This window comes from Apium graveolens, chromosome 9 (genome assembly GCF_009905375.1).
Source record: "Apium graveolens cultivar Ventura chromosome 9, ASM990537v1, whole genome shotgun sequence".
In the NCBI taxonomy this organism is placed as follows: Eukaryota; Viridiplantae; Streptophyta; class Magnoliopsida; order Apiales; family Apiaceae; genus Apium; species Apium graveolens.
This window is the reverse complement of record NC_133655.1, coordinates 23,274,700-23,288,990: the sequence shown is the minus strand read 5'-3', so window position 1 is coordinate 23,288,990 and position 14,291 is coordinate 23,274,700. Positions and strand designations below refer to the sequence as shown.

The 14,291-nt window shown below is 34.7% G+C and overlaps 1 protein-coding gene across 1 annotated transcript; it reads right to left on the bottom strand.

The window, feature by feature from the left end:
- Positions 1-4,652: 4,652 nt before the first annotated feature.
- LOC141687418 (bidirectional sugar transporter N3-like) lies at positions 4,653-6,725 on the bottom strand. The gene is made up of 6 exons (XM_074492691.1): positions 6,559-6,725; positions 6,084-6,120; positions 5,785-5,995; positions 5,531-5,695; positions 5,309-5,428; positions 4,653-5,214 (listed from the first exon to the last, which is right to left on the bottom strand). Exons 1-6 carry the CDS (start codon positions 6,602-6,604, stop codon positions 4,903-4,905), a joined length of 891 nt encoding a protein of 296 aa, XP_074348792.1. The 5' UTR covers positions 6,605-6,725; the 3' UTR covers positions 4,653-4,902.
- Positions 6,726-14,291: the final 7,566 nt, after the last annotated feature.

Here is a 14,291-nt window from a genome sequence, read left to right as displayed (position 1 = left end):
ACGAGGTAACGAAGCCCACCTACAATGCTTTTGTACTGACTTGGATCCACAGGATTTCCTCTTTCATCCTTGGTGATCTGTTCCTGCGGTTCCATAGGATACTTCACTGCTTTACACTCGAACATACCTGCCTTCTGCAGCACTTTCTTGGCATATGCCTTCTGTTTTAACTCAATGTAGCCAGTACCCTGTATGACCTCCATTCCCAAGTAGTGAGATAGTCTTCCCAAGTCACTCATTTCGAACTTATCATTCATCTCCTTCTTGAACTTGTTAATAGCTGAGATGTTTGTTCCGGTAACTAGTAAATCATCAACATACACTCCTATTATCAATGTATCACTTCCTTCCTTTCGAGTATACACGGCATGTTCATACGGGCAACGAATGAAACCCAAACTTTCAAGATACTTGCTTAGTTTTGAATACCAAGCACGTGGAGCTTGGCGTAGCCCATAAAGTGCTTTTACTAAACGATAAACCAAATGTTCCTGATTTTCTTTCACAAAACCCTCCGGTTGAGAAACATATACCTCCGCTTGTAAGTCTCCATTAAGAAATGCAGATTTGACGTCCAAATGATGTACGTCCCAGCTGTTTTTGGCCGCCAATGCAAGTAACAATCTCACTGTCTCTAGCCTGGTGACAGGTGCAAAGATTTCTTCGAAATCTACTCCATGTTGTTGTACATATCCCTTTGCCACTAAGCGGGCTTTATGTTTCACAATCTTCCCAGCTGGATCCTTCTTCAGTTTAAATACCCATTTTAGCCCAATAGGTTTACAGCCAGGAGGCAGAACTGACAACTTCCAAGTTTCATTTTTCTCAATTGCTGCAATTTCATCCTTCATCGCCTTTTCCCATTCAGGTTCAATTGCTGCCTGTTTATAGTTTACAGGCTCTTCGATGCCCATCAAAAATAACTCATCACCAGGTTCTATTGCTTCTGTTTCGTTGTAGATATCCACCAAAGGTCTATATCGCTTTGGCTCACTGCTGAAACTTGATGACCCAGAGCTGGAGTCAGACTCTGAGTTTTGACTTGGCCCAGTACGTGTCACGGGTGTAACTTCTCCTGAATGAGTTTCACCATCATGTGTGCTCCCGGGTGTAACTTCACCTGAGTGGGTACCATCACCATGTCTACTTTCAGAATGCGATGTATGAGATTCACCAGCACTTGAATGATCTTCTTCCCTCTCTGAATCAAGACTTGTGATTATAAAGGACCCACTAGATTGATTAGAACCTTCATCTTGCTGATTCCACAACCACTCTTTCGTCTCGTCGAAGACAACATCTCTACTTATATGTAATTTTCCACTCCTCGGATCATACAACCGAGAGGCTTTGGTGCCAGATTCACGACCAAGATACACAACTGCTTTACTTCGATCGTTCAATTTTGTAGTATGCACACTTGGTATTTTCATGTATGCTATACACCCAAACACACGTACATGCTCCAAGCTCGGTTTCTTGCCTTTCCAAGCTTCGTAAGGTGTCTTTCCTGACAAGGCTCGTGTTGGTAGACGATTAAGAATATACACAGAATGTCGTACAGCTTCTCCCCATAGTGTAGATGGTAGTTGCTTCTCTTTTAATATACTTCTTGCCATTGCTACAACAGTTCTGTTTCGTCTTTCCACAACTCCGTTTTGTTGTGGGGAGTAAGGTGCTGTAAAGTGTCTAACAATGCCTGCTTCTTCACAATATGTTTTAAAATCATTTGACAAGAACTCTCCACCACGATCTGTCCGGAACACTTTGATCTTGTTTTCAGTCTCTTTCTCAACCATAATTCGGAATTTTTTAAACATATTTAAGGCCTCATCTTTATTTTCCAGCATGTATGTCCACATCTTTCGACTGTAGTCATCTACTAACAACAGAAAATACCTGTTACCAGCCGTAGTAGGAGGTGAAATTGGTCCACACAAGTCTCCATGAATTAATTCCAACTTCTTAGCAGCCTTGAAATCAGATTGACGAGGGAACGGCTTTCTCGCTTGCTTTGTCATTAAGCAGCCTGAACATGCTTCCTTGGGTTGAACAAAACTTGGTAATCCATGTGCCATCTCATTCACATTCATTAGTTTCATAGCTTGGTAGTTTACATGACCAAGACGAGCGTGCCACAACCTAGTTACTTCTTCAATTTTAGATAGTAGGCAATTCGGTTTATTTGTTTCGATGATAATTTTGTACAGCCGATTCACGGACTTTTTAACCTTCATGAGTAGCTTCCCTTGTTTATCACGCACCCACAAGAAATCACCACTTAGTGTCACCTGATTTCCTTCCTCGGAGAGTTGTCCAAGGCTTATGATGTTGTTACATAGTTTAGGAATATAATACACCTCGCTTAGAGTCCTTTCTTCTCCATTTTTGCATTGCAGTACAATAGAACCTCTCCCTTTAATTTCTACCAAAGATCCATCTCCAAATTTCACTTGCCCCTGGATTTTTTCATCTAAGCTTGAAAATTTTGATCTCTGGCCTGTCATATGGTTACTCGCGCCATTATCCAGATACCATACATTCGATTCATCTCCAGTTGTCTTTTGTGCATTTAATTGAGGTTTGATCTCTTCATTCATCAGTACTACATTGCTCTTTTTCTCTCCACATTTTTCAACCAACAACAACGCTGGCTCATCATCTTGAGTCTGAACCAGGTTTGCTTCTGCACTCTGTTCTTTCTCTCTCCTTGGCTTGCGACATTCAGCAGCATAATGCCCAAAGTTACTACAGTTAAAGCATCTGATCGTGCGTCTGTCTCTGCCTCCGCGTGTATTTTCTCTGCCTCGATATCTAGAGTTCTGGGGCTCCGTTCCCCCTTTGTTTGATCTCTTCATCCACTCTTCCCTAGTGAGTAGGAGTTGCCCGTCCTTGTTTTCCCTCTTCGACCATTCTTGCTCTGTGAGTAAGAGTTGTTCTCCCGTGTTTTCTACATGTCCACGGAGTCGTTCCTCATGGGCCTTCAATGAACCTACTGCCTCTTCCACCGACATTTCCTCCACATTGCCAAATTGCTCAATTGTGGACGCAATTTGCAAAAATTTTGAAGGAACTGCGCGAAGCAGTTTCTTTACCACATATGATTCCTCGATCGTCTCCCCAAGTGCCCTGATATTAGTTACCAGGCCATTGAGTTTCATACAAAAATCATCCAATTTCTCTGAATCTTTCATATTCAATCCCTCGAATTCAGCCTTCAGAGTTTGTGCGCGTGCCTTCTTGACTCTATCCGCTCCCAGACATAAGGTTTTAATAGCAGCCCAGGCTTCTTTTGCAGTGCTCTTGTCCGCCACCGATAATAGTATATCTTCAGGGATTCCTTGGTATATAGCAGCCAAAGCTGTTTTGTCAGTTTTTTCTTCGATCACCGCTTTGTCGTCTTTAGTTTCAACAGCCGTCCATACTCCATGTGCCTGCATAAAAACCTTCATCTTCAGGGCCCATACGGTGTAGTTACTTTTTGTTAACATAGGGTACGTTAAACCAACTGTGTTGTCCTTAGTCTTGCTCATCTCCATGGCGTTTGGCTCGTGTTAGAACTGGTGGCTCTGATACCAGATATAGGGTTTTAATATGATTGTATAAACTGAGGAATCAATTTCGGGGAAAGTCTGATATTTTTAAAGGATGAATACAGGGTTACATATATAGGCTAACCAATATGTGGTAGCTTGCTCACCAAGATGTGAAGCCTTAAAACTAGGGATTACAGCAGATTTCCTACCATTACACAATTACTGAAAATATACTCCTACAATCTCTCCACGCCTAGATAATCAAATCACATACACAGAATAATCCTCACCACCTGCTACAAATAGAACTACTAATATTGTAGTAAAACATATAATTAAATTTAGATTATAATTCCAACAGTGGTCAGGGTTGCATGCATGGCCTGATGGAGGATAATCAAGAATTAAAGAGTGTTCAATGTTGCAGACATATGAGATATCAGATAATGTGTGTTTAATATTGCAGATATATGAGATATCAAATAATGTGTGTGATTAATGTGTTTAATATTGCAGACATATGAGATATCAGATAATTTGTTCAACGCCCTATATTTATAAAAATACCCCTATTATGACATATATTAGGAGTCTGACAACAATTTCAGGTACATCAATTCCTAAACAAGAGTTAAATAAACAAGAGTTAAACTAGTGTTCACGTATGAGATGTGTAACCGAAAGCGAATTTGAGATTAACTTGAATCAATAAATTTTTGAATTATGTACTCGATCGATAATACGTACGCACAACTAAAAATATTACTTTACAGGATATTATCTTCGTAAGTTGCTATGCACTTCTACTTTAGACGCTGATCCTTGCTACAAGTGGAACCTCACATTAATATGTTGTTTGAAAATTTTAATTTCTAAATATATTACATATACATTTTGTAATTATCCTTTATGAATTGTACATGCTTGATAACATAATGTAAGCAGTGCGATTACCTTTTATTTGAATTATGGTATTAGAAAATAACGATTATACTGCGTATTTGTTAGAAAACAGTAGTTAAATAATGCACTTTTTGTTTGCGTGCTAAATAATTTAATTAATTATGGATCTGAGAAATATCCAAAAGACATAAATTGAAACAACAGGAACTTAAATACATAAAAAGTTGAAAATTTATTAATACTATAAACAGTAATTACAAGAGAAAATTAGATTGAGCGTGGTAAATTAAAGGCACTAGCTAGCTACAAAGGAGAAATGATAGTTGAAACCCTCACAACTTAAGCACAAGAAAATTAAGGGCCACAAAGCATAGCTGCGCATGTCAAATGCATGCATGGCTTATCAGTAAAAACGGCATTCCCACTCGATTTATGAACCTCGAGGTTCTAGTTAATGATCAAATCATGCAACAGCCACCGGTTGCATTGGCAGTGCTGGTGGAGGCACCACTACCGGAACTTGATTTTCGTGGTGCGTCGGGGTTGTTGTTGGAGTCGCCATTGGCTTCATCTCTGAACAAGCTAATGCACTCAGCTTCATTACATCAATAATCTGTTCCGCTAGCTCTGGGAATTTCTGATCATCTAGTACTATAATTTGGTCTTGATATTCTGGAAGCTTCTGTGATTCGGTTGTAATCTTCTTTGCATTTTTGTACATCATGTAAAGCACCATTTGAATTATACCGAAGGTGAATCCCAGAACATTGGGAACCTATAATATCGACATCAAACAAATCAATATATGCCAGCTAGCTCGACAGTCATGATTAAACAGAATCTTTTGTAAATTACAAGTACACACTTACGGCAATATTAACATCTTTGAGGAGGAGGCCGTAGAAGAACCACATAACAGCACTTAAAGTGAGGAATAAGGATAGGAGAAACGGCATGTACTCGACGCTTTTTGTTCGAATAACTTGTCTCTGTACGTGCAAGTTACATGCAACATAATTAGTATACATACATGCAACTAATAATTTGATACTTAATTATGTAATATACACAAAGAATTAAGGTATAATTACCACGACACAGAGAGGTGCAACGAACACACACAAGGAAAAAACAAGACAAATCCAGCCTACAATAGTGACACGGCTTGCTGTTCCTTTTGCCACGAATTGAGTCAGTCCAATTATCATTCCAAATCCAATAACATTCATTCCAACAAGTAGCTTTATGGTTTGAAGCTGCATTAACAAATTAAATACAATTATATCAAAGCTTTTAAACGAACAAGTATAAGTGCCGCAAATATATAAATATGTGATCCAAGTACCTTTGCGTTCTTGGTGGCATAGCAGAGGAAGATAACAATGTAAACTGTCTGAATGACGCAACCAACAGAGTTAATGGTGATGAGAAGGAATGCATTGGACTTGAGTAATGCATAGTATATCCAAAGCATGGCACTGAATAAACCAACCACGTACGGAACTGATTGGAACCCTTCGGTTGATTTCTTTTTGTAAACTTTATAAAATGTTGGGCTGCAATATCAAATAATTGAAATAAATTTGCGGTCATTTAAAAGACGTTGTGGAAAATGTAGTAGTGCACCGGAAATAGTGTACTTACATGGGTGCTAGGAACACCATGAAGGAGACCACATTGCCTATAACACCAAAAACATATGTAAATAGGAATTAGTTAAAGAATCATACAACAAGCCAATAGACTCAGTGTTATGGCTTGGTGACTTAGCATGGCTTGGTGACTTAGCAGTATATATATATATATATTTGTATATTTGCTTCTCTATATGGATGCATGTATATAACTTGACATGCATGGGATGTGTGTGTGACTGTGAGAGAGAGATACAAGGGGGGAGAGGAAGAGAGAGAGGGAGGGAGAGAGAGAGAGAGAGAGAGAGCTTAATACTATATAGTAACAGGTAATGAACTAATGACACACGCTCTTTTGATGAAGCGCCTTATAGTAAGGTTGCATGACACATTTGTGCTTAGTATTTCCCCCACCAAAACCAGCTAGCTAGTTGAACAAAATCAGAACAACAAATGAACAACCGACTGAAAAGAAAAACACGTACCAAGAAGGCCGAATGCAAGAGTCCAGTGGGGTGATAAAAGAGCCATCTGAATTCCAAAAGATAAACACTACTTTGTACTTGCGTCTCTCTAGTATAAGTATAGTGTTTCAATTAATGTCAAGAGCTATATACTTGGTTCTCTCTCTTGCAAGCACATCTATACAAGGATGGGCTGAAGCCCCTTATATAGGGGGTATATGAGGGGAAGTTCAAAGATTTTTTAAAATTTTGAATAAAACATAAAATAAATGAAAATGTGGAGGAGAGAGAACGAGTGATGAATTATTTTTAATAAAAGGGTAGGAGGTGGGAAAGTTATATATATCTTACTTTAACATTGGTTATGCACACCAGAGACTCTGCTTTCTGCTATAATGCTCCATTGAGCTTGTTCGTATTTAGATGTATTTGAATCCAGGCTAAGCATACCTATGCTACGCGTTAGCTCTATTTTGAGTTCTGCCTCGGCTTTTGACGTGTGAACCACTGATCCAATTGCATGTTTTAAAGATAACAACTTATCATTTCTTGACAATGATTTTTTGGTGTCTAAAATATATATAAGGATTAAGTTTATTACTGTTTTTGCACTATATTTTTTAATGTGATCCTGTATATATTAGACATTTGCTCTTATCTCAGATAAATGAACACGGTTATTTGATCTGTTCTACTATATAATACTCCAGTACTAGCAATTTTCTTTTTTTCCTTATATTTAAAGTTATCTTATTATTTGTAGTCCAAAGAATTACAAATTCAAACCTTGACGATGGCTATTCAATTAATTGTATTGCAGTGTTCTAAAATGTGTTTAGTATAGCTTGATGAACTATATTAGTAGTAAGTATTTATCCGTTATCATTATATAACCTCATTTTTAACATTTCTTGAACACTTTCCATGCAGGTGGCCTCATTTTTAACATTTCTTGAACTCTTTCTATGTAGGTGGCAGTTTTTCAATTATATCAACACCTTGAAAAACTTCACTAAACTAATGACCATTCTCTCAGCATAAATTTTATGAACGATTATCTGCAATTTTTGCATCTAACTAATCATGATCTTAGAACTCATCATCTTAAATTTAAGAAAGCAGCCAACAATCCACTTTTGTCGCAGCGGCCTCAATTTTATATTTATAATCAAATGACTCCCACAAACCCTTAATTGTTGGTTTCAAACTATACCCATTATACAATGAGTTAGGCAGTCAGCCAAACAATTAAGCACATATTTCCGAATTCCGATAGATATAGTCAAAGTGCTTCCAAGCATCAACATATACTATTAAGGTTGGCAGTCGGGTCGGATCGGTTATTGCAGAATCCATATCCAAACCCGAAAATTTTATCCATACCCGAACCCGACCCGAACACGAAAAATACCCGAACCCGATCCATTACCCGAAACCCAAAAAAATTTTAAATTGGATATCCATACCCGAACCCGAAATCTGAAAATTTGTATAATTAACATAACAAGTGCTTGGGATCAAACACGCGACTTACATAGAAATAGTTTTAACGTGTCATATTCAACCACTTCACCACACCATTAATTGTGTTATTATATATATAGTTAATATTGAAAAAATCAACTCAATTGATATCTAATTTTTTAGATTTATCACTAAAAGACGTTTTGTTAACCTTATAAACCTTATCACCCGTTTAAATGATTGAATAATTATATTTCATTAAACTTTATAATTAGTTAACTTTTAACATAAATATAAAAATATATGTTCTAAAAAATTATATAATAATATGTATAATGTATAATGTATTATACATTATATATATTATATTATATTGTGTAATATTCAATGAAAGTGTGTCCCATATGCACATGTCCTAAAGGAACATGTCCAACATGTATCTAGCCCTCATAAGATACTACGATCTATGCGTTAGGGTTAAGCACATGATGGTGAGGCTTATCAGATCCTACAATCTGTGTGTTGGGATCAGCTGTCGTGTTCATCACGTTACTAACATTTTGATTCTCCGTAAGTCTGTAACACAAACAAACAAGCAAACACATAATCATAAATCACATATGTAAATGAATAAATACTACGCTTTAAGATTGTTGTGCAGTCTGCAAAAAACCAAGTTATAATAACAATTGTGTTCGTGTGTGTGAATAACAAAATGGTGTATACAAATAGTAAATAAAATAAAAATAAGAACAAGGAAGCAAGAACCAAAAATCCGAGTTCAATCTGTAATTGTCTCTTTAAAAATGTAATAGCCCTCACCGTATGTGCGAGTGAATCGCTTCCCAGGATAAAACGAGTTGCAATAAAGCAGAATTTGAGACGAGCAGTAACTATCAAGTTTTCCTGAAAACAAAAATAACAACTTAAAACGAGTTTTTAAATAGAACTGAGGCAACAAAGACAGAGAGAAGAGAGAGACTAGAGTTTCAAATAAATAAAACCCTACGACTTAGTGATGAATATATAGGGATAAAAAGATTTGTGCGCTACTCCATTAATTAATTAAACTGCGTTAATTAATTAATTTCGGTAATTTTTATTCGTAATCGGCTTGAATTAATATTCTGTCAAATCAATTATATTTATCAGTATAAAAAATGAATTAATTATTTAAGGGCCCAAGCCCAGTGAAAATAAAAATTAACAAAATTAGTATGTGATTGGACGACTCAATTTTCTACTAAATTCGTATCCTCACGTCATACACGCGGCCTTTGCAAACTTCGTATTAGCCCCTAAATCCCATGATTTTCACCCCACGTAGAGTATGGAGCAATACCTTAGTAACATATTCACAGATACTGCTAGAGTGTTGTGCTACATAAAATAATAAAAACTTATTTTCCATTTCAAAGTGGGATATAAGCTTACTTAACTATATTTTCACTTATAAGATATGATCTTTAGATACACATATCTCATTCATTTTTAGTCATTTGAAGTAATTCAAAGTGCTTCGAATATTAATTTTATTTTAAATTTGTTGTAAATGTTTGGTGACCAAATAATTAGGCTTTTAAGAAATTTGTTCTTTTGAGTGGTTTATAATTCTCTCTCCGCCTTCTTGATTTACTCGATCAATATAAGTTCAATTAATTTGAACAAGGACGCAGTTTTAATAATTCAGCAGTTGATTAAAGACAGACATTATTATTAAATAATAGATTAACGGAGAGACGCAGCCGTTTGTTATAACAGTTTTGATATAAAGTTTAAATTTTGTGATATTATATGCAAGGTTGTGGCATTTAATTTCGTGGCATGATTTTGTTTAGTAAATATGTAATAAGTTAGACCAAAGCGGAAAAAATGTCATTGTATGTGGGTTGTTCACGAACCAAGTCGAGCCGAGTTTTGATTAACCCGAGTCGAGCTTTATTTTTTCAGACAAATCAAGCCAAACCGAGATTTCTTATTATAATATTCGGGGATTTCGTGACTTGTGTTTTTCAAATATTATATGAAATATGTAATTTTGTGTGAAAGTAGAAAATAAAAATATATTATTTTATATTCTCATATAATGAGTTACTATGTGTTATTTAAGTTAGCAATCAAAGAATTGAAAAATGACAATTTATAAGATTTAAAAGAGAAATAGTGAGTTATAATTTTTAAGGGTATATATGCGAGTACATGATTAAGTGACTTGTATGTGTTGATACAATAATGTTGATAAAGTGAAGATTTGACCGACAAAAGATATCGGATTTTTGTATATATAACGAATATGGAAAAATGAGAATATTTAAAATTTAATATAGAAATTAAGTGGAAGTATAAGGTTTAATTGTGGAATGTGTGATTACATGCGATACGAATTGTACATGTTGGATTATGTGTTTGATGCATTTTTAAAAGATTTTAAATATTTTATTATATGAAAATATTAGTATATGAACTTTTAAATATTGCTATAAAATAATTGGGATTATATAAAATCATGAGATTTGTTGTATCATCTCTAGAATATCCCAAGAGACTTTATAGTTAAATTTATTTTGGTGATATGGTATTTTTAAATAATTTTAAAATCGTTATTTTGATTTTTGAGTAATAACTTGCAAAATTCGTATAACATAATCTATATGCTCAAAAAATATTTTAAAAATATGGGGAAAAGCTAATTTTATTTTAACATCCCTAGCTAATCAGTTTTATTCTTATAATTAAATTTAAGTTTGCAACTCGGAATATAAATGAATTTACATGGTTTTTGTTGAAAAGAAAAGCAAAATAGAATTTATGTGTAATTATAAAATTAGCCATTTATCCATAGACCATAAAACCCCAAACCCATCCCATTTCTTGGTCATTCTCGGATGTTCTTCATCTCCCTTTCTCTGTCCTTCTCTCTTTATCCTTCGGATTGTTGCCCATAGACCATAAAACCCCAAACCCATCTCATTGTTGTTGTGTCAACTTGAGATCGATCGGGAGCTAACAAATAAAGGAAGTGTTGCCCAATTTTCTAAAATTAATAAAATAATAAATTATATTAAAATTATAAAAGAAGCAAATTTATATATTTTATTAACTTATCAGTTTATATTAAATTATTTTTGAAAATAGTTTCCTTACTTAAATCGAGTTGACTTAGTTGGTTTTGAATTACATTTAAATAATCTTTATTTGATTTAATTAATCGGTTTAAAAGAGTTAATCGGTTAATTATATTGACTAAGGATTTATTGTAGTATTTGATTCCAATTAAATTAAGTTATTTTTAAAAACTATTATACTTAACAATGTTTTATTAAGACAAATATTTCTCAAAACGTATTCGGATTGTTTCATGTGTGGTTGACATGTTACCTGCTAAGTGTTAATTGTACACGTATTGGAATGTTATGTGTGCGTAAAGTATGTGTAATATATGTAAAAAAAATTATGTAAAGCAAATGGTTAGAATAGTTTAAACGTTTAAGATGAACGACGATTGACTATAAGGATACTGAAATAGTGCATATATACGCGTAGATTAGGAAAGTGAGAACACCCGATTTAGGAAAGAAAAGGCCTCACTATGTGACGGGAAAGTAGGTTATGTGGTGAAGAAAGAAAGTGAATAAGGTAAGTAAGGTTTCAACCCTTACATCCTATGTTATGATTTTATGTTATTATTGACCTCTATCACCTTATAATTAACTTTACGTATTGGCATAGCCAGTTTCTTTCCTTTTGAATATTATATCTTATTTTAAATGCAAATACTTTAATATCTTTGATTCTCTGAATGATGTTTCGTTTGGTATACCCTACCCTTGCAATGTAATAAAGTTTATTGAAATTGAAATTAAGAATGATTTTAGACTTGAAAGAGTCTCAATGATTTCAAAGGGACAGTAAAGATTTCAAAATGAAAAGTATTTTGAAAATGAAGAATTTCAATGCAAATCATTTTTTATGGATTTCCATTGATTGGAAGTGTAAGTGGTCGAGTTAAGCCGGTTCATTATGAAGACCAGTGAGGGCTGGCATTTGAATGAAAGGCTGAATACATGGCCTTATGGGTACCATATTCACGTCCAGAGGGGTTGTAAAGTCCGGTATAGGGATTGTACGTGACTGATCACCCACGTAGTCCAGAGCGTCATACACTCCATTTGAGTAATAATATTTTATATAAAGAATGTCCAAATGATTAGACCGTTTTGAAAATGTGATGATTTTATGCAGGGTTGAGCAAACGGTCGGTTCGGTCTAGAACCGGGCCGAACTGAATGAACCAAAAGAACCGAAAATTGAATTTTTAAATTTTATGGAACTGGACCGAACACACAATAAAAATAAAATTTTAAAATGCAATGAATAGTATCAGTAGCAAAGATTAGCACAAAGTATGTCGAGGTGTCATTGGCTCATTACTATAATACATAATACTACTTCAAAAACCAAAAAAAATATGAAGTTTTAATAATATGTCAGCTTCTTTGCAAAAAAACCAAAATTCCATGGACTTGATTCTTGTGGTCGCTACATGCTCCAATTTGTTGCATGATTTTTCATTTAGACAAACAAAAAAGAGCTCGTTAGTAATCTTTAAGATCACGACTAGTTCCAATAAATAGAAAAATGCAATATAGGAAATAAATAAAATGCAACTATTGCCAAAAATAATGGAAATAAACTGTATTTATCATGTTAAATGAAGCACCAATTATGACATTTTTCCCTAATATGTTTATGTAAATCGGGAAAGTCGCAACAACATATTTTTATAAGCCTGGTTGATCAACTCGCATATCTACTGACATTAATTCACAAAAATAAGACCAGTAGTCCTCTATAATCAGCAACTCTACACCAGCATAATAGCACTGGAAAGACACTCAAAAGTAAACCTGGTAGCTTGGTTCTGGTGCACTATTAATCATAATAAACTAGGGCATAAACGAATGCTAACTTAAGAATTAAGATGTGCAATTCCTTCATGAGTTGCACTCAGATTCTTCCGTCCGTACTAAAAGCAGACTCCGATGCTATGGTGAAAATAGGGATAACTAGTACATAACGTGCAAGTTGTGAGAGGATTGGAAACCTATTTGAATTAACTTTCCACCAATTCAAAATATCAAAATCTTCACTTTTCGTAACATAGACACTCTCCTTAAGATAAATATCCAACTCACACTTGGATTTCAATTCTCCACTCTCCATTTTTTGTCTCATAATTCTTTTCCCCAATGCCGATTGTGTTCTTGAAGATGTAAGAAAGGATTTGCATGAAGTTGAAATAGATGATTGATCTTGTTGATTCACTTGAGCTTGAGTATTTATAGGTTGATATTTCTTCTTATACTCTTCAAACATCTCCTTTATGACTATTGTTTTTGTCATTTTCTTCAACAAGTGCAAACTCAATAAACTCTAATGTACCCAGAATCAACAACCACCGCTACATAGATGACTTTGTTCATTTTGTTTACATTACCCCAATACTTGTCATGTTTTTTTTTCATTTTTTCACCCATTAAACTCACCTCAATATCATCACTCTTCTTCCACTCCTTCAACAAGAGATTAATCGTGCTAATGTCATGATAGAATACATTAGATGTGACATACAAAGAACCCGAAATCCTCAAGATTTATTCATAAAAATAAACCAATGTGTCAACCATCCTTCTAACGTTACACCAATCTTATGGTGTAGGCACCCTACCATTCTCATTAAGCTCATGTACGAAATATGGATCCATGCCTTCAAATAATTTAAATGCTTTTTGACGTTTTTGGGCAACATTTATCATCAAATAAGTAGATTTTTCGTCTTGTTCTTACATCCATACACAACATAACTTTGCAATCAAAATTTTGTAATTCAATACACTCCTTGAATTTGGCTAGCATAGCCAGAGATTGTTTTACAAATCTAATCACCGTTCTCACTCTATTAACTGAAGCTTTCATATCAATAAGTCCAGCATTCACAATCAAATTAATTATGCATGCAATGCATCTCATGTGAATATATTTATCACTCAAAATAATCACACTCCCTAGAAGACAACCTATCTTTCAATTTTTGTATGCAAGTATAATTTGAACTTGCATTGTCAACCGTGATTGTGAACACATTTGCAATTCCCCATTCTTTCAAATACATATCAAGGTCCCTAGCTAGGAGCTCACCTTTATGACCCTCTATTAAACAAAACTTGATTATTTTCTTGTGCAAGTTCCAATTTTGATCAATATAATGAGTCGCAACACACATATAATTA

Coding starts and splice junctions, on each gene's coding strand:
- LOC141687418 (XM_074492691.1), bottom strand. CDS start 6,604: ATGGCTCTTTTATCACCCCACTGGACTCTTGCATTCGGCCTTCTTG. Junction 5,996..6,083: donor ATGGTGTTCCTAGCACCCAT/GTAAGTACACTA, acceptor TTGATATTGCAG/CCCAACATTTTATAAAGTTT. Junction 5,696..5,784: donor ATGCCACCAAGAACGCAAAG/GTACTTGGATCA, acceptor TTGTTAATGCAG/CTTCAAACCATAAAGCTACT.